At 35.1% G+C, this 19908-nt stretch overlaps 1 protein-coding gene across 10 annotated transcripts in view; it reads left to right on the forward strand.

Annotated features, from left to right (window-relative positions):
• The first annotated feature begins 277 nt into the window (after nucleotides 1–277).
• LOC145674353 (uncharacterized) overlaps nucleotides 278–19908 on the forward strand; it is a 67208-nt gene continuing 47577 nt past the window's right edge. The window contains exons 1-4 of one of the 10 annotated variants that reach the window (XM_081744293.1): nucleotides 278–727; nucleotides 9209–9293; nucleotides 13774–14073; nucleotides 16283–16415. In XM_081744293.1, coding sequence (XP_081600419.1) covers nucleotides 9217–9293; nucleotides 13774–14073; nucleotides 16283–16415 — 510 coding nt within the window. In that variant the 5' untranslated portion in view covers nucleotides 278–727; nucleotides 9209–9216. Of the gene's footprint in view, nucleotides 728–3121; nucleotides 3182–4936; nucleotides 4956–9208; nucleotides 9294–13773; nucleotides 14074–16282; nucleotides 16416–19908 lie in introns of those variants that run through there. The other 9 variants (XM_081744297.1, XM_081744294.1, XM_081744298.1 and 6 more) reach the window with 9 other exon arrangements.

The following is a 19908-nucleotide window of genomic DNA, read 5'->3' on the forward strand; positions in this document are numbered from 1 at the left end:
AAAAAGATATATTAGACGAACATCTCCCAAAGATCATTAAGCTACCATATTAAAGAACTGTTAAACATATTTAACACTAAGAGTATTATTATATCTTGCTGTAATTAACGTTACGTTCTGAAATTGATAAACAACAAATAATTATCAATTATCCACTATTAATGGACATATATCTGCTGGTTATTTGCGTTTGCTAAGTACTTTTAGAACGAAGGAGCGGTATACAACTGTGTAACTAATTGGCCTGCCACCTATTGATAAACATATGCATCGAGCAGATTGGGAACTAAATGTGATTTGTTTGTTTTGAATATTGTGTGTTATTTCGGACATAAAAGTGGATGTTTAGTTCTCTCTATTACTTGTAGAATATATATGGTGAGAACTTATAATATGTTTGTTTGAAATTAATCAGTACGTGACAATTTGGAAGATAGTGCTGCATATATGTATATATTTTCACGTACTGCAAGTTCTGTGTACGTCGTGTAGACAACTAAATTACTATTACATTGACTGCAAAATGCAACTCCAGAGAGCAATATCCATTTCGAGTTTTCCAGTAATTGACAGTGACTGTATGATGTATTGCTTCTTAGCAAAACATAGTAATTATAAGAGAAAGAGAAAGAGAACCTGATTATGGGCAAACAATGTATTGTAATCTAAGAAAACTACTTTCTCAGGACGAGAGAAGAGGAAATTTCAGACAAAAGTAAGCAATAAGGTTAGTTTTAGTCTATAAGATTTTTAAAAAATATATATGCTCACTAATTCTTTGTGAGTACTTCGCGATCAGTGTTTGTTATCTCAGAAGAGCAATCGAGTTTCAATTACTTTGGTGCTCACGAGAGGGAACACGCATTTACGAATCCTGGTATTCATTCCAGTGTTGCCAAACATTAAAAATATTCAATCTCTGTAGTAGGAAAAGTTAGTTTAGCTTTAGCAACCTTAGCTAAGGGTAGTCAACGGACCTCAATCTCCTGGTACATCCTTTAGCCCCCTAAATTGTTTAGATAAATTTGTTTGAAAAGTAAACACTCAAGAAAGTCGTGTCAAATAAAGTTTCCCCTTCCAATTTTCTCGATCTCTTTGTGTTGAGTGTTGTATCTAAAAGGGTGTGAGAATTTTATGAAATATGCTAAAATCTCCGCCTTTTCTAAAAGTTGCATACATTTATGCCTATAGTGAAAGGAGATTGACATTGACATCTCTCTGTAGTGAAATTGTCTACCCTCCATAACATATTATTACATGTATTTATTCAAAAAGTCGACTTTAAATGCATTATAAGGTTCGTCTTTTGGCTCCTCTATACTTTTCCTACCCTTCACCAGAGACACTGACAATTCCGGTTACATGTTGTGTCTATACATATAATGGATAACTCGGCAAATATATTACAATTGTGAACTGTAAATGTATGATACAAACCGTAGATACTTTACACAGGCTGATGTTTAAAAATATTATTTAAATAAGAGGTATGAATGCCTAAAGTGTATAATAATAATAAATGCAAGCCTCACGAGTAAATAACAGAGATGTCCTAATTGACAAGCTCGATTCGTGCACAATAATTAAACGCGAAGACGTCATTGCAGGATCGTTATAAGTCGACAGCGACAACAATCTTAAGCCTCAGTCCAAGCCAGAGCGACAGCGATACATATTGATAAAGACGTGCAGGAGTGAGCGTGAATTCTAGCTGGCGTAATCCTTATTAAGATCAGTGAGCGCTAGCCATCTTGAGGATAACTAGCCTGAGCCCGAGTGGTCCCCGATCACGAAATGGCAATATCTTCTTCGGAATTGTTCCATGGCGGAAGCCCTCCACTCAATGTAACATGCCCGTAGCAAGAATGCAAAAGACAAGGGGAGGACTAATTTGAGTGGACATTATGTACATACCAGTGGAAACAGACAGTTTTAGAGTGTGTTGAAGGTGGTTGTAGGGAGCCTCTACCCATTTACCCACCCCTAGATATGGGGGCATGCATTGTAGCTAATCTGTCATCTGATATACATAACTGACATTTACACCACATTGCGTTTAATTCTTTCCTAACCCCATTCCGCTGTCTCCCGTGCGTTGAGTAATCAAATAATATCGTACTATCACGTCAAGTAAATCGGCAAACAGAGGATTAGTAGTCATATATAATGGTACTTAATACATTTGCTAAAGCGGCAGAGGGGCTCGTGAGGTAGGTCACACCAGAAAGGAAGTTTTTTTTTCGGTTGAAAGTAAGAAAACTTTCTTAATACACGGATTGTTGTACACAGAAGGCAATGAGGACCATCTAGCACGAGTTGGTTTGTTTTTGCACAATTTATTTTAAAGCATACATACGAAAGCGTATTCGCACCCGAAAGGTGAAATATTTGTGAAGAGAATCTGCGCCCGTGAATGCTACTCCTACCCTAAGAAACAATTTGTACGACAATGCGAATGAATTTCGTGATGAAATAATTGCATATAATGAGGTAGCAGGTATTAGAATAACACTTAGTCATTGTTAATGTACATCATTTTGCATCTTTGTTATCAATTTGTACGCAATTTATTTATGTATGCGCAAGGGTAATAACTCTCCGGAACGCTTTAGAGATTCACTTTTAGTGCAGGAAAAATGAAAGAAATTTTATTTTTAAATTTGACGGAGTATTCTTCATCTGAACCAAACAATTAATGGAATAAGCTTTATAAGGCACTAGAAAATTCTTTCTGCAAAGAAACAATACATATTTGCTCATTGTACTATGGCCAGCTTGTTAATCTGCAGGAAAATATTTGATCAAGTGAACCTCGTGTTCTAAATCAGTACGCCTTTTACTGTGTCCAATTCCATTTAGCTGCTACACATCATAAACGGTAGATAGGAACAAAGTACTCTCATAAGTTGTTCTTTTGGTCTTAATTCATACCACACTTGACTCTTCTTACTTCCAGATATATTACGTTGCTGGTATATATATATATATATCATTTTTAAGCAGAATTGTATTTTGAAATTGCATTTTAAGGTTTAGGGAGTTCTAATAAGCGTTAATGAAATTTTGAGACCAATCTAGAGAATGACTTCATTTCTGATCTGGTATCACTGTCATTGGCAGTTTACTGTGAACATTTAAGTATATGTGTTCTACGGTTGCTAGTTCCTTAGTTGTTTTTAAGGTAAGATTATAGAAATATTTTTCTAGTTTTTAGGTGTTAACGTGAGAATAACAAAAAAAAAAAAAAAAAAAAAAAAAAAAAATATGATAAAGATCATCAATGTGTGTTGATTAAAACTGAAGTTAACTTATAGATTATATTATCTCACGTATTATGCGACATTAGGTAAACGTGTGGTAGAGCATAATGGCGTTGTTTCAAACGTACTTTTTAAAAATTAATCTAAGATGTGTAATTTACAGTAATGGAGGGAAAAAAAAAACATAAATGTTGAGTGGAGCCTGATAAGAAGGGAATTGCATCTGAACCAAATGGGGAAGATTTTGGGTGGTACCCATTTTATGTGGGCATAAATTTTTAAATGTACGGAAGAATGATGTTGCTTTTTCTAAATAGGGTTGTACAAGTAACGAAAATGTATTGGGATCTTACCTTCAACATGTATAATAAAGTAGAAATACGAAATGGAAAGTGTGCTCATTACCACGTAGTACATCGTAACGATGACAGGAAGTGAAGTGCTATGTGGACAGTGTATAAAGTGAATATTAAAGTGTCGCAAGCTGTGCCACACGCAAGTCATGTGTTTTTAATCCTTGGAAATCAGTTTTCCACTGTCATTGTTTATGCGTATACTCACCTCGTGGACGCACATTCTAGCTGCCTCTCGGGTCCTCCTGGTGCGCTCCTGCCCGCCTTGGTTAGAATTTGTGTTTTTAAGTCCTCACCTGGCAGAAGCTGGTTCGTGTTTCATACTCCGTCCTCCTAACGTCATTCTACATCCGGTGGTATGCAATTATTTCGTTAACGACCATCAGATAATGAACAGAATATTTGATTGGAGCTTACAAATTCATCTGCCAAAGCCATTGCCCGTTTTGATTGATAGGTTAGGTTATATTTCATACACGGCACCATCCGTTTTCTTTTAGGCGGGGGGACACTTAACCATTTGCAAAATATCTTCTCTTAGCACGAAATGCACACTTACTCTCTTTGAAAAGGTAGGTGTTGCGTTAGTGGGTACGGATTGTCTTTAGATTTACTGAGAATAAAATACGAACCAACTTAAAACATCGAGCGTAGGAGAGGGTTGCATCAGCGACGTTGGGTATACGCATAAAGGAGGATAGTGACATAGCTTTGCGAAAGGGTTACAATAGTGGAATGCCGCACTATTCCCGCATCACCCCGCAGGAATGAGTGCCATTAAGTCTAAGCGTCCTAAGAGCTGTTGCGCCAGGAATTTAGCTATCATTACTATTATTTTTGCTAATAATAATATTAGTAATGGGCTTAATAAAGATTCTGCCTGTTTGCTCTGCTCGTACCTAAGTATATTATTTGTAACTTTATGATATAGTTAGGCAGGTTAATAATTGGTCAGTTTCTCTCTAATGTGATTCATCACATGTATGAGAACTGGACAAACTACAAATTAGGAAACTACACACATGTAATTAATAATGATAGCTTTATTACTCAGATATTAAACTGCATACATTAATAACTATGAGGATCTAGATACTTAATAGAAAGCTTCTTAACCATTTCCTTTTTTAAAGAAAAAAACGTTTTAAATTGCCATTATACACAGATGGCCTGTCGAATAATAATAATAACAATACGTTGCCCTAGGACATTGAACAAAGTTACCGTGTCTTGCAAAATGTTTTTGATGGAGACAAGGATCATGTCATCGGGATAGTTCAATCGCCCTCAGAAAGTGAGGAAAACGAAAACTAGAACATGTTTTATTTAAACTCTTGAAGTGGTAAGTTCCAATTGTTTATTTTATCTGTTTATGAGAGAATTTTCAAAATAATACTCAATCAGGTCTGATATAGTGCTTTATGTGAGGCTGATTCTAAGTTACATGAAGGGCATAAACAAGAAATAAGGCCTATGTTTAGCAGAAGGGGTCCAGCTCTTTTCTGTAAAAAATGTTACAATTTTGGTAATTTCTGTTCACATTCGGTTAGTTTAGGGTAGGGTTGGTTAGTTTAAGTTAGGTTAGGCTAGTTTAGGTTACGTTAGGTTAGTTTAGTTTATGTTATATTAGTGTAGGAGTCCCGCATAATTTTCCAAAAAATGATAGAATTTCGCTTATTTCTACTAATATTACGTTAGTTAAGGTTAGTTCAGGTTAGCTTACGTTAGTTTATGTTAGGTTAAGTTAGATTTGGTTATGTTATGTTACGTCTAAGTACTTGCATAACTCATTTCTCCTGTAAATTTTGCGTTTTTTACGTGCTTCTGGACCCCTTGTACTAAACATACCCCAGAAATAATAATAATAAATAATAATGTTATTTATAAAAGACTAACATTAGTGCATTACGCTAACTCCTAATAGTAAATCACGTTCATGCTCATTGCAATGATATAATGCAATAATGTAAATTTGAGCATTTATATTTATGTAACCGCACAATTAGAGCTCTTAATAAAGTATGATTTTAACCTAAAATTAGTGCTTGAACTTTTCTGCTAACCAGGTACTCGTCCGATATCCATTGCATTTGGTTTACTCGATCCTTAGACCTGATAAACCCGTTTGACTCGTTTGGGCTGTTTGGACCGTTTGACCCGATAGACTCGTTACGAGCCCGTATATCATAATTAGAACAATTTCTGCTATGATAATAAGGTGAAACAACACACCATTTACAATCATCACAGACTAAGCTTGTTTTCATAAAAACGGGGTTATCGAGCCAACACTATTCATACTTATCAATCGGGCAAACCCAATTCATATGGGTAAAAATACAATATCGGTCCAACAGGCTGTCCAGGATCGATTCTATTTTCCGGGCATTACCGAAAATGCAGAGTAGCCCGGCACAAAATATGAGCACATATTATTATTATGTTAATATGAGAGGAAATTACTTCATTGAATGATCTGTACGTATTTTATTTCTACTTTGAATGGTTATTCTTATTTATCTGCTTGTTGGTTTGCAACACTCAGCACAGAGAATAGTTTCAGCCTTCATTGTTTACCCTGGCGACAGGGAGAGCGGCTAAGCTTTTGTAATACCGGCAACATCCAACTGGTTGACAGACCGCACGTGGCTGGTGATAACAGTTTCAGAGTTTTACTGCTGATAAGAATACTAGATTTAGCATTGGAAACATAGATTAGGTTACATTACACACACGACGCTATCCGTTTTCAGGGGACACACTTTCATTCATAAAATACATTCTCGTAATACGAAATGCACTTTTACTGCCTTAGAGAATATTTCTTAAAGTAGATGTTCTATTTATGGGTGCAGATTGATTTTAGGTGGCCTAAGCATAAAATACGAATCAGCTTAAAACATTTACTAGCTTGTGCTAGATGGCCACTAAAAAGCAGGAATGTTATAAAACTCTGTAAGGGAGGATCGCAGCAGGAGAGCCCAAGCGGAGAGGGGGGTGCGTCAGCGACGGTGGGTGTACACATAAACGAGAATAATGGCGTAACATATGATGGCATAGAAACACATGCCAGGCGTTGACACAGCTTTGCGACACTACTATGATATCTTTGTACACTTCCTTCACACAGCACTTCAGTTCATCATATCTTTCTTATCGAGAAAATACAGTACTTTTTCCACAGACAATCAAGTAGGCTCGAAACATTCTCTTCATTGCCGTTTTCCTAGTAACATTTCACCTGATTGACTTCTACATTCCATTTGGAAACGTACCTTCCTTTAGTTTTCCTTACCCTAATATATTTCCTACACTTTCGACTTCGCGTCTATACATTCTTTAATTCGTCTTTTGTACAGTTTCAGCACTTTCCACGTTGTTGGTATTTAGCTCCACAAAACAACCACTGTTAAACCACAATCCGCAGAAATGTGTGCCATTTTCTCAATATACTCCCTTCTCAATGAGATAAGCTTAAACTGTAACGTCTGCCATAGCAGAGCAGATCCATCTTCAAGATTACCGATATTCAGAAATAAATATTAATCTTCCCTTTCCTTATTCTGTCACACTCTACAACAATCACATTCACCAGTTCTATCCGGAGGATTTGGTTCGTTTTCAATTATTGCGGCGAAGATTAGCGGAACTTAACCCCAGTCATACAACTTTTACCATCTTCAAGAAATATTTTCTAAAGCAGTAAGGGTGCTTTTCCTAATAAGCAAATATAATATTTCATGAATATAAGTGTCCCCCTGAAATAGGATAGTGCCGTGAACGAAGCGTAAACTAACCTGCCATCTAAAACTGGCAGTGCCTTCCGCATGCATCTTGTAGTTTTAAATTAGTTATAGTATTTTATTAGCAGACGTGGCTTAACGGAATAATTGCTTTTCCTTTTCGCTTTTCTTGCGTTAAGTGATTCCTTAAGAAGGTCTATTCTTTTATTACTCTTTCGCATGCACAAACAATTATGTATAGATTGATAATTTTTTTTTTTTTTTTTTTTCAAGCTGTTGTTCCCTATATGCTCTCCTAGTACTTGATATGCTTTTCTTTGCAATTATTTCATTACGGAATTCACTCGTAGTGTCTTACAAGATGTTTCTTACGGTAGGGGATGCATTCATGGGTACAGATTCAGTTCACGAGTACTTCCCCGTAGGAAGTAAACATGCTTTTGGAGGTATGCCATAAAAACAGCTGTGCAAAATGACGCCGGTACATTGCCACAGAGAGCGAGAATAATGTCTATCCGAGTGAGGGCTGGAATTGAGCAGGGTGGTTCGCGCGGGCACATCCATAAGGAGCAGGCGCGTCAGCGACGGTCAGTAGCGCATAAGCGAAGACAGTGCAAACTACACTTAACATCTTATAAGATCATATGAGTTATAACACTTGTGTTAGTTTTACACATGTGAACATGAATTACTTGTTTCTTACATTGTAAAAGATCCTCCGACAGTGGAATTTAATCGTACATAATCCTCTATTATATATATTTACTCGATTTAACCGTAAAGTTGGCATTTTTATAACGAATCAATATCCAAGTTCCTTTGAAATTCGTCATTGGAAAAAAATACAGGCGTCATCTTACATTCGCAGTTTAAGCTTGGGCAGTTAAAGTCAGTGCTTTTATATTTTGTAGTAGCTTATACTGAGCGTTAAAGTATGCCTTCATTGTTGTAGTCATGGCTTTTATTTACATTTAATAATTGAATTTTTTGGGTGGCATTTAGTATCTCCCCCAAATCTATCGACGGCTTCGGAACTTTTTGACTTTTTTTTTTTAATTACTCATCGTTGAAGTGGCCTTTCTCAAAATATTAGAACATGTGATTATCCGAAAACCCTTTGAATTTTCTACTCTTACTTGAAGATACTCACTCATCTTTACTTATAGAATTTTACTATAGAAAGCTTAATTTTTAATGTCACTGATAAAGCAAAAACAATAAGAGATGGCGAGAAGCGTCTTTTCCTTCGAATCTCTTTATCGTTTTAAGAATAGGTAGCGTTTTCTCTCTTAAACCTCTATTCAAAGCGGAAGTAGTACCGTTCCGTAGAGTAAAAACGGACAAGATGCGATTTTCTGCGATAAACAAAACGTTCTAAGAACCTCCAATCTAATCTCTACCAAAACCGAAACAGGTAGAAATCTACTACCGCTTCCGTTTTCAGCATTGAGAAAATATTATGTAATACAAACCAAACCCCTTCACGTGGTTTACACATGATATTGCTTTAAAAAAAAAAAATCCGAACCATCTTGTTTAGTGTAGTTAGAGGCTTACTAATTATACACAAATTTAATTCACTCCGTACATATATACTTTATGTATACTTTTTTTTTTCTTTTCTTTCTCAATCTTGACATATACTTTCCACACATCATGTGTTTTAGTTTTTTGTACCTGTGAATGATGGTTGTGATTCGTTTGTAAGTCGCGTAATATTAACTTACTACAGTTATATTCAGTGTTAAAGAACGTTAAATATATAAATATGCGGCTTAGAGATCTGCTACAAATGTACGTAGTAGCAATATTGATATTAGCATATTTTTAAATCCATGTTTTGTGTTTGCAGAAACAAAAATGGGAGATAATTCAGACAACTGGAGTGTTCTTTGTGAGGACGTTTTGCGGGAAGTCCAGCAGAAACCAAGTGAGACGTAAGTAGTAAGTTATGTAGAATGGTGACTCTTAGGTGTATAAACTAACTTAAGTCTCAAGAGTTTTTCACAACTTTAAACTTCTCACCTAATACCACGTAGGGGCGGCTTTAGGATTTTAATTTTTTGTGGGCCCTCTCTCTGGCTTATGGATACATATATGCGTTTGACTGAAGAATGACAGTAGAAAATTACTTTTACAATAGTAGTTAATGCTATTTGTTAAATAATTATCTACCATTAATATAAATAATGGAAAATATATTTACTCTTTATTGTATCTTTTAGCGTTTATACAGGGTGTTTCAAAACAACGCTGACAACTTTGGGAGGTGATTCTTGATACCAAGATATAAAGTATAGACAAACATGGGTGCACAAATGCTTCGTTTTGGAGTTATAGGCTTTGGAAAACATAAAGGAATGAAATTTAAAGGTCCATAGCTCCAAAATTATTGGACCTACTGTAGTCGGGTAAAAACTTCACTTAGGAAGTAGTATGTGCCCTATCCAAATATCCAAGTTTCAGAATCCTGCGGTACTTCCGCAACAATTTTTATAGAGGTAGTTGGAGAGTACTTCAAATTATATGCCCGTAGCCAAACTTCTTCTATAAGAAGGGTTTTGTGGGTATCGTAGGAATTTGAAACATGTATTTTTGATAGTGCACATATTAGTTCCTAAGTGAAGTCTTGACCCAACTACGGTAGGTCCAATAGTTTTGGAGCTATGGATCCTTAAAGTTCATTTTTCATGTTTTCGGCAGCCTATAACTCCGAAAGGAAACATTTGTGCACCCAGGTTGGTCTATAGTTTTTGTCTTAACTTGGTGTCAGGAATCATCTCGCAAGCGTTGTCGAAGTTATTTTGAAGCACCCTGAATTCTTTTTAATTTTTGGATGAAAGCCGCCACTGGTACCACGATGGCACTTTTGGAAACGATATGATTAGTAAAGGAAAACGTGAACAGAAAAATCACGAGTAACAAATACATGTTACTAACGTTGTGAAGTTTTTCATGTGATAAATTGTTTAGGAATGTTTACTTTGTTTCCTAAGTGTCCTGTTCATTGTATTAAAATGCTGAATATCCGATCTGTGGTGTTTCTAACATTTGCGATTCATACGGCCAATACAATGTTTGTAATTTGTCGAGTTTTAAGATTCTAATTTAGTGTGTGTATGCTATAATAGATACATTTTAAAAAATTAATTCGTTCAGATGCATTCTTTTGTGTGTGTGTTGTTCTTTGTTTCTTTAGTTAGTTCGTATGTATCTATAATAGGACTTAAAAAAAAAAAAAGGTTTATTCAGTTATTAAACTGTGCCTCGTACTGTTCTTCACTTTGTAGAAATACGAGAATTATAGTGGAACAGTCAGGCATACTTACGCCGATTGAGTTAAGTGCTAGAAGCTCGCTCTATTAGATCCAAAGCAAGAATGATCGGCTAGGAATAGCTAAGTAGATACTTCAAAGACATGCTACAAACATTGGTCATACAATCCAAAATCCTGACCAGCAAAAAGTCAACAATTTGTGAAACAACTGACAAAATTATATGAATCGGCTGGTGACATAGTTAACTTATTGACATCAGATTTAATACTCTGCATTAAACATATAAATCAGTTTTAAATGTTGTACACGCCTCTGGCGCGGGACACCAGATTCAATTCCTAATGGTTCGTATTTAACATAGGATGTGGTTCATATCCTATGTTAAGCTGTAGGCTCATGTATCATGTACTCTCGCTGCTGAAAGGGACACTAAACTCCAAATCAACCAACCAGCTTTAATGTCCTAGGGGAGTTTTCACTGCAAAAATGTTTAAAAAACTCACAAAAGTAAAATGATAAATATTTTGGCCTAAAATATGGAGAATTTTAAGAATATAAAACTAATGTAGATATAGGCCGTGACCAAAAGGTACAAGTGTGCATTCGAAGACGCTTATTTCCGGAACTAACACCATCTACAGTGTGTCAAAAGGTCGAACTGATCAAACACCATATATATATATATATATATATATATTTGTGTGTGTGTGTGGGAGAGAGAGCACGTAACCTTACTGTAAGAAGAGTTGACTAGTCCGGACTTCCACTGTAATTAGTTACATGTAAATACAAGTCAGTTACTTTTTTTTTTTTTTTTTTTTTTTCAATATGGTGTTGAAAAGATTCTAAACAGCAAACCTTCTCGAGACTTAATAGTAATGCCACTTAGTTATATCCTGGTAATTGTAATTCTCGATAATTCTGTCTTCTAAAATTGGTCATGTTATAGCAGTTTTAAGGCGAGATATTTCCTGCGCTTTTGTGATTAGTGAGGGAGCTGTGAAGAACTTGAAAGCACCCTTCCAGTTCAAAAGAAAATGAAATTGTGTCAGAGAGGTCTAAGATTTGATGTAATAAGAAATATGAGTAGCACTTTATTATTAACTTAACAATAAAATTGATATTATTATGCCTGTATAGTTATCATGAGTCATGATTTCAAGAACATGTATCTTACTACATTAGGACCAAAAAGTCTAAAATCTCGATGAAGAAAATTTAGATAAAAATAGAAACACTGTCAAGAATTTAAGTTACTATGATGCATATCAAACTTTTCTGTATATGCACAAGTTGAAAGGTGTTCTCCTGGGGGAAACTGGAGTTCGAGAAATGTGAAGTACCACAGTGTTTTAGTTTATATTCTGTAAATTTGACCGGATAGTGAAGTTCGTTTTCTAACTTACATAATTCGTATTCCTAATTTGGACAAATGAAGTTACGCAAGTACTTCCTAGACAGTGATTATAGTTTCGTTTTGATGTTATGATTTCTGTGCATTTAACATTGACTCGTTAGATATGTGAGTTCTTCGCGTAAGAATTTACAAGTACATTGTGACAGATGGAGAGAACAGTAAAATTTTCTTGAAGATATCCTGACGGATTCAATTTGAAATGGTCTTGGGTTTGGACGGCTACAGGATGACCTATAATTGTAGCTAATTGTCTGTTTTTTTTTTTTTTTTTTTTTTTCTTACCCGTGGTTCGAAAAACCGACACATGCACAACATAATACAACTACGGAACACCTCCAATCATACAAAGAAAAAATACATCATCCAGGCAATGAAGATTTATTGGCAGTTTCAGTTCAAGAAAATTATAAACAACACACAAAACTTCCCATAAAACTTATAGATCACCATCATCAAAATAATAATAATAAAGAAACTAGTTTCTATGAAATGTCCTTGTTATTGTGATTCACTCATAAAAATTCGCGGTTTCATTTCTCACTGTTTTCCAAGGGGAAAGGGTTCAGCATCTACGAGATTATCTCCTGGCGAAGATGTCAAAATTACCGCAAATTACGTTGTTGCAGATAAGAGTTATCCCAGTATACATGATATTCCTTAGAATGCTTTTTACTTCCGAATTCACAGTACATCACAGTCAAATATTCCTTATGGTATAATCCATTTTTATAATGAGGTTTCCGACGTGCCTTAACCATATTTTACAGAAGAGAACAACCAATCGAGATTGCTTATTTGAGGTATATACGCCAAGAGAGTGGTTTCTCAGGGTTGCTGATGCGTTGCTCTTCTAACTAGGAAAGTTCTGAAAGGGTTGGCAGTACTTCGTTTAAATACTCAAGATGAGCAAATGTTCTGAGTCAAATATTTAGTACCACCAGCATTGATCATCTTATGGTAGAACTGCATTTCCTAAGACGACCACAGATTATGATTTCTCAAGCATGTTAAAAATATTGCTAACACACTATATAAAAAATGTCAAAAACACTGAGTATTCATAAACAGCATACATATAAGAATGTTTTCGTTCAAATAAATTTCGATGAGCAATATTGTTGAATAGTGCCTGCTCTTTTTTGCTATTGGTGCGATGAAAAATAGAATTGCAATGAAAATTGCTTCGTTTTGTTGGCTGCGATGAACTAAAAGGCTGTGGTTTCTCATCAATGTTCAACACACAGAAGGAACTTATGCTTTTGAGGATAAAAAATATTCTAAAATGGATTATTCCCTAAGTTGCGTTTAAGTATAGGACAAAAGAATATGTTGAATTAGGAAGTGGTTAAAATGTATCACTGAATAAATGTATAGGCATAATAATATTAGTTTCATTATTCAATATTTTAGTTTTTCTTTAAATGAAGACAGTTAATGGACATAATCAGCTCGGTGAAAAAGAGTAATTTACTTGAAACTGTGACTATAATGGGAGAAGTATAATATTCAGTGTTGCTATATCATGATTTACTCCAAGAACACTTAAGGAAAACATTTGCTAACGTGATAATCAAGAAACTCCGTTGCAGACAGCCATACAGTTTTTTAAGGAAAAAAAAAAAAGAATTTGTTAGTATGCTTTTAGTTTTCAGTTTATTACTTGTATTTTATTTCTGATTGTGCAGCTTGAGATGTCTTTACTAATTAATGTTGTGTTTTTAGCAGAAAGTTGCAAACCCTGACTAACCACCAGCATGATAGCAGTTGTGGCAGTACTTGTCAAGAAAGCTCGTTTGTGAAACAATCGTCATCATATTGTGAGTTAAACGTTGTAACAGAAGGGAACAAGTTAAAGAGACGTGGCTACTTTGAAACTTACAACGAGCACCGTAGAAAGATGCAACGTTTGAATGATGAGTGTTGCTATGTCAACAAAGACATTTCAGGTGACGCATATTTCTGCGAATTAAATCCCGGGAATACTTATGAAGAAGACAAGGCAGAATACCAAGAATATAGCGTGTAAGTATTGTAGTATGTAGTAAGAAAACGTTTTAACAGTGAGAAATGCGGAGCGAGAGAGAAATCTTCCTGCTTTCTCTGCATAAGGATCCTCCACTTCGTATCAATTTTTATAATGTAAGACTTACAAACATAACATATTGATTACTCATGTGTATTGATGATGTATATTTGTTCATAGGATATTAATTATGGCACCACTCAAATGGTAAAAATTTACCATTCATGGTCCCAACCTATTCGCCATCATGTTCAACATATAAAATAGCAGTTAGTAGTAACATTTAAAATCCGCACACATATTTCACGGAGAATGGATGATATCACATCCGGAATTAGATCCATGAGATCATTGATGTCACTAACTTGCCTGCTATGAACACGCTCCTTTACCATATCCTATTATCAGAAATGACAGGGTTCCGAATCAGGGAATTGTGGGGACCAGGACAAGAGGTAAGAAAAGGGGATTATGGAAGCCAGGACACTGTTCCATTACGATCAATTCATCGACCGGGAAATGTGTGGTCGAGCTAGGCACTAACAGTAAGGGCTTACGGTGGCGCGCAATGTTGTTGAAAATACCCTACAAGTTGGATTTGTACATATAGTTCATGAATGGCGTACTACCCCAACGCCGTTAAGTACGTCTGGCATCACTATGGTGGTATCAAAAAAGAATGGCCTAAAAACTGCTTTGAAATAGAACTTCTTTCACATGCTGTATGGCTGAAAAAAAAATATATTTTTAATTTAGCTTTTTCTGGGAAAAGCTGTACTGACTTTAACGTATAATTACTACAGAAAGAGAGTGGGTAACCAGTAAAATAGATAAGATTTGATTTTGAGTTTAGCGTCACGTTCAGCAGCTAATAGGAGACGTGGACCTACACCTTAACGAGGGATCTGAACCACATGAATTCCCAGCGGGAATCGACCCAGAGTCTCCTACGCCAATAGCGCGTACGTTAACCATTAGCCGTAAAATAATTAGAAATTTACTAATGAAAATAATGCCAAATTATTTATAGAAATATTAATATTTAAATGAGAGTTAGTTTATTTGTGTAGTATTTTTAGCAATACTCAAAAAGTTTTGTTTTACCTAAATTAGGATGGGAGGTAATCTACATTTAATTTAATAGACAGATAAAACTGAATTCGGGTAACAATCTGATATAATTTTTAATTTATATATAAAAAGGATAACGTGCAAAAACATTTTACGAAAATAACAAAGTTTGCATATCGAATAATGAAAAAAAATGACATCCTCCTCGTGTTGAACATTTACCGTACCAATCTGAGATTAAGTTATTAATATAAATCAGTGGTTCTCAACCTTATTCCTATTACAACCCCAATTTTATCACATCTTCTTACCAGCGACCCCCTTATAATATCTGGTTTGTAGTAAGCTTGTGTGAGGTTTTGATATACCTGTTGTAGAGATCTCACGATTTCCATCTTTTTGTATAATATCAGAATCCATTTCTTGTATATAGTGAATACAGTAACTTCCCTAAAAGCGAATGGATTAAAACCAAATTTGGTCAGTTCATTCATATTACAAATATCGAATCCAATCGGTCATACTGTTCCAGAATGGGGTCCGTTTGAAAATTTTAAAACTTCATAGCTCCCTTAATTTTGGGTCATATGATAAATGATAAAGTGATTTCTAATTTTGGTTTAAAAAAAAAAAAAAAAAAAGAAAGAAATACAAACTTGGACAGTTGTTAAAAAAAGTTATTGAATATTTTAATTAACTTGATAATGGGATTGGCTTTATGAAGATTGAACCGTACATTGCCGCACTAGTGAAATCACATCATGCTCTGCTACTCATTAGCTTTAAATTTTAATTGTATTTCAATATGCAGGTTTTGTGGTATTTGTATTTTTCTGGTATCTCAATATGCAGTTCTCATTAGTTTCATATCGTACCTCTTTCATGTAAATTGATTTTTAAACAGCTACAGCTATGTATTGTCACGATTGGAGTTTCGATTCCAAGTTGGCGCCCTTGTCACTTGTACACGACACGGAATTCGACAGTATGCAAGAGGACTTTTTGTCTTCTTTTCGTGTCACGAATCACCTTTTGGGTCTTGTGCACATCTTTCAGGGTTTGTGTGTGTCTATGTTTTTTGTGAGGGAAGGGGAGATGAGGATGTCATTGTCTCATTTTGAATTATTATGCCTTCAGATCTGCTCATCCTCTCCAAGATGAAACAATGTGTATGAATCCCGGTGAAGCAGAAGCCAAATATTGTAATTTCGACGAAGAAGGAGAATGCCTGCGCTACAAGATGGAGGACGTTCTTCCAGAATCGGAAGATGTGAGTTTTGTATTGCTTAAAGCAAAATTAATTTTATGATACTGTTTGTTACTTATGTTTTTTTTTCTTGTAATCTCCTATAATTTCTCAAAAGCAGATCAGGCGATTTTGTTCATATTTCATTGAGAAAGTTTTTAACAACTCCACAATATGATATGTCATTTTTCTGAAGGAAAGCAGAAACGAAAGTAGTAGAGTATATTTGGGTTGATCTCTTTTCTGTGTTTAGTAAACGACAATTTAGAATCCTACAATATAACATAAGTCATTAATCTCATGAAAACATCCACAAGGGATAGTTTAGTCTTGAAGGTGTTTTTTCTTCAAGCGGAGGATTCTGAAAATACTTAATAAAAACGTTGTCCATATTTAATAAATAAACTTTGCTAAGCACAGTAAAGATGATCGCGCTAATTCCTACACTGTTATGCAACCTCTAACATATTTAAGATTTGCAGGTTGCATAAATATCTAGGCGAAATATTTATATAATGCGATACGTATATTTTATTAATTAAAAGGATATCGAGAGCTACTGTTAAAGTCACCGTTACACGCAAAGATTTTAACGGATTGGCTTCATTAGCTAGTTAGGCCGACAGAATTCCTCTAGCTCTCTATTGTAAAAAAAAAAAAATCAGGCATTTGCTTTCCTTCAAGAGTTATTACAGAAACATTTATCTATAAAATACGAACAAAATTGTACAGCGTTTTCGAAATACTTCGTCCGAAGAAAGTTCATCCTCGAAAGTATACTATTTCTTTTTTTTTTTTTTTTTCATGAGACATTACTTATGCCGTACATTAGAGTTGTTAATTAACAGGGTGTCTACTGACCTGGAAAACCTAGAAAACCTGGAATTAGCCTGGAATTTACTTTTGGACCTGGAAAACCTGGAAATAGCCTGGAATTGGACGAGGAACCTGGAAGTTTTAAAATTGTTTTTAAAATATTGTTTTTGGGATTGGTATGGAATAAGTATATTTTTGTAAAATGCAAGAAAGTTATATACTACAGCATAAGTTAAAAACCAATAATAACTTATTCAGTGGAAACGTAGTTGAGAAAGATAGATAGATGTGAGCAGAGTGCAGGCGGTGAATGTTTTTGGAAAGTATGTTGAGGGTACAAGAAGTGATTGAATAAGATTTAATTTGTTTAGCATGGTCGTTGTGAATAACAGTGACTACAAAAAGAGCTAAATTAGTTCCCGATGATGAGAGTAAGGTAATTGAAAAAGTTAAATTTCATGATCTATTAAGTTTGTCTTACACAGGGGATACAAGCCAGAAGCTTTCTCTGTAGTTGCTGCTTATTTGCATAGTATGAATCAAGCTTATTTGCTGCTTTGTGAAGACATTGTTTTACATGTTTCTGTAGCAAGAGTAGTAGACAGGTCTGGAACAACATTCCGCTTATACTCCTGTGCCGAAGCTTTTTAACAGGAGTCCAAGCCCGCGGATGTCCCGGTGGCCGAAAGGTGTATCACCGGAAAAAAGTAAAATTGCCCACATCTTAACGGAATCACTTTTTGTATTTACTAGTCTTGCAAGAAATCCTGTTACACACTAACAATTAACATTTTATGTTTCAGCCATTAAAATTGGGAAAAGTAAAACTAAATTCCAGGACTCGTGGAAAGGCCAGTGGAAATGGGTTATTAGGTCCAACGATCCATTTAAAGCAGATTGTAAACTCTGCAGAATTGATTTTGACATTTCAAATATGGGAGCTGGATCATTGAAATCTCATGAAAATCGAAAGAAACATCAAATAGCTGTTAAAGCTCTTAATGCACAATGTTCGATCGTAAAGTTCTCAAGCAATGTTAACAAGGAGCCTTCCTGTACAAAAAAAAAAAAAAAAAAAAAAAAAAAAAAAAAAAAAATCTACAGCGTCTTCCAGTTCAGTGACTGGCACATCATCTACTCCAGTTGTTCAGGAGAAAAATGAAAGCGCAGCAAAAACTAGTGGTGTAATAAAGAGTTATCTTATCAAAGATCAAGTGACGAAAGCAGAAATAATCTGGACATTACACAAAGGTACAAGTCATGCAACGGCCAGAAGCCAAGTGAGTGCAACGGATTTGTTTCGTTAAATGTTTCCTGAGTGTGAAGTGGCTAAAAAATATGCAGTTATACAAAGACAAAATAGGTTATGTCATCACTTTTGGATTGGACCATATTTTCAACAGATGTTGCTTCGTGAACTACAACATTGTGAATTTTTTGCAGTATCGTTTGAGGAAAGCCTAAACACTCTCACAGAAAAATCAAATGGACTTAGTAGTTCGTTTCTGGCACAGTGACGAAAATAAAGTTTTAACACGTTATTTAACATCAGTATTCCTCGGACATGTTACTGCCCAGGATTTGTTAAGTGCATTTATAAATACTTTCAAGAACAAGGGTCTCGATTTTTGTAAGTTACTCCAGGTTTCTCCTGACGGCCCCAACGTTAATTTGAAATTTCTGAGTGATTTAAAGGCCTGTCTGAGTGAAGAAAATGGCGAACGTCCACAGCTTTTGGAGACAGGAACATGCTCTTTATATATTGTTAATGGGGCTTTTAAGACTGCGCATACCAAAGCTGGTTGGAATGTGACAGAGTTTTTGAGAGCGTTGTACTATTTATTCAAGGACTTCCCTTCAAGAAGAGCAGGTTTCACGGCAGCATCTGGAACAGCAGCTTTCCCTCTTAAATTTTGTTCTATTAGGTGGGTGGAGAATTCTAAAGTTATCAACCGTGCCATAACTATGATTCCTGCCTTAAAAGTTTATGTTGATGCAGTGAAAACAAAACCTCCTGAAACATCAAACTTCTCTAAAGTAAAAGCCCACATCTCTTGATGTACTGATGAATATCACAAAGAGTATGATCCAGTATGTGAGGAATGCATCAAGCAGAAGAAATGAATATCTGAAAGACCGCGGTGAAAAATAAGAGAGAGCAGCTCGAGAAAAGAAAGATATTAAGAAGAAAATAAAAGAGTTGGAATTAAAGAAGAAAATAATATTAACTGACGCCGAAGCAGAAGTAGATGCGTTAGAACAACAGGCGAAAAAGTTTAAAAAAAATGTAGAAGTTAAATGTCAAAAACTGTTCACTGTGAAAGTTGTTTTCTATATTTGTTATATAATGTGCGTGGTTCCATAACATTTTCAGTTTTTAAACTTCCATGTTACAATACATTTTTAAATAAAATATAACTGATGGTCAGTCCCCATCCAAGAAGAATGTGCAGTAATGTTTAACAATATGGACTACTTTGCGTTAAGAATTTGTATTATATATGATCATTTTCTTTTTACTTCTAAACTAATACTAGTTTGACAAAAATGGCGGGAAAATACTTAGCATAAAATACCACATAAGTACTTTAAAGGGGAGTGCTTGTAGTAAAATACTCTTGTCGTATTTTATCCCATAACTTAGCGGTGAGTAAGCTTTTTTCCCACCATTTTTGTCATTGTTCATCAACACTCACGTGCT

Source organism: Thermobia domestica, chromosome 17 (genome assembly GCF_964235325.1).
Source record: "Thermobia domestica chromosome 17, izTheDome1.hap1.1, whole genome shotgun sequence".
NCBI classification, from domain to species: Eukaryota; Metazoa; Arthropoda; class Insecta; order Zygentoma; family Lepismatidae; genus Thermobia; species Thermobia domestica.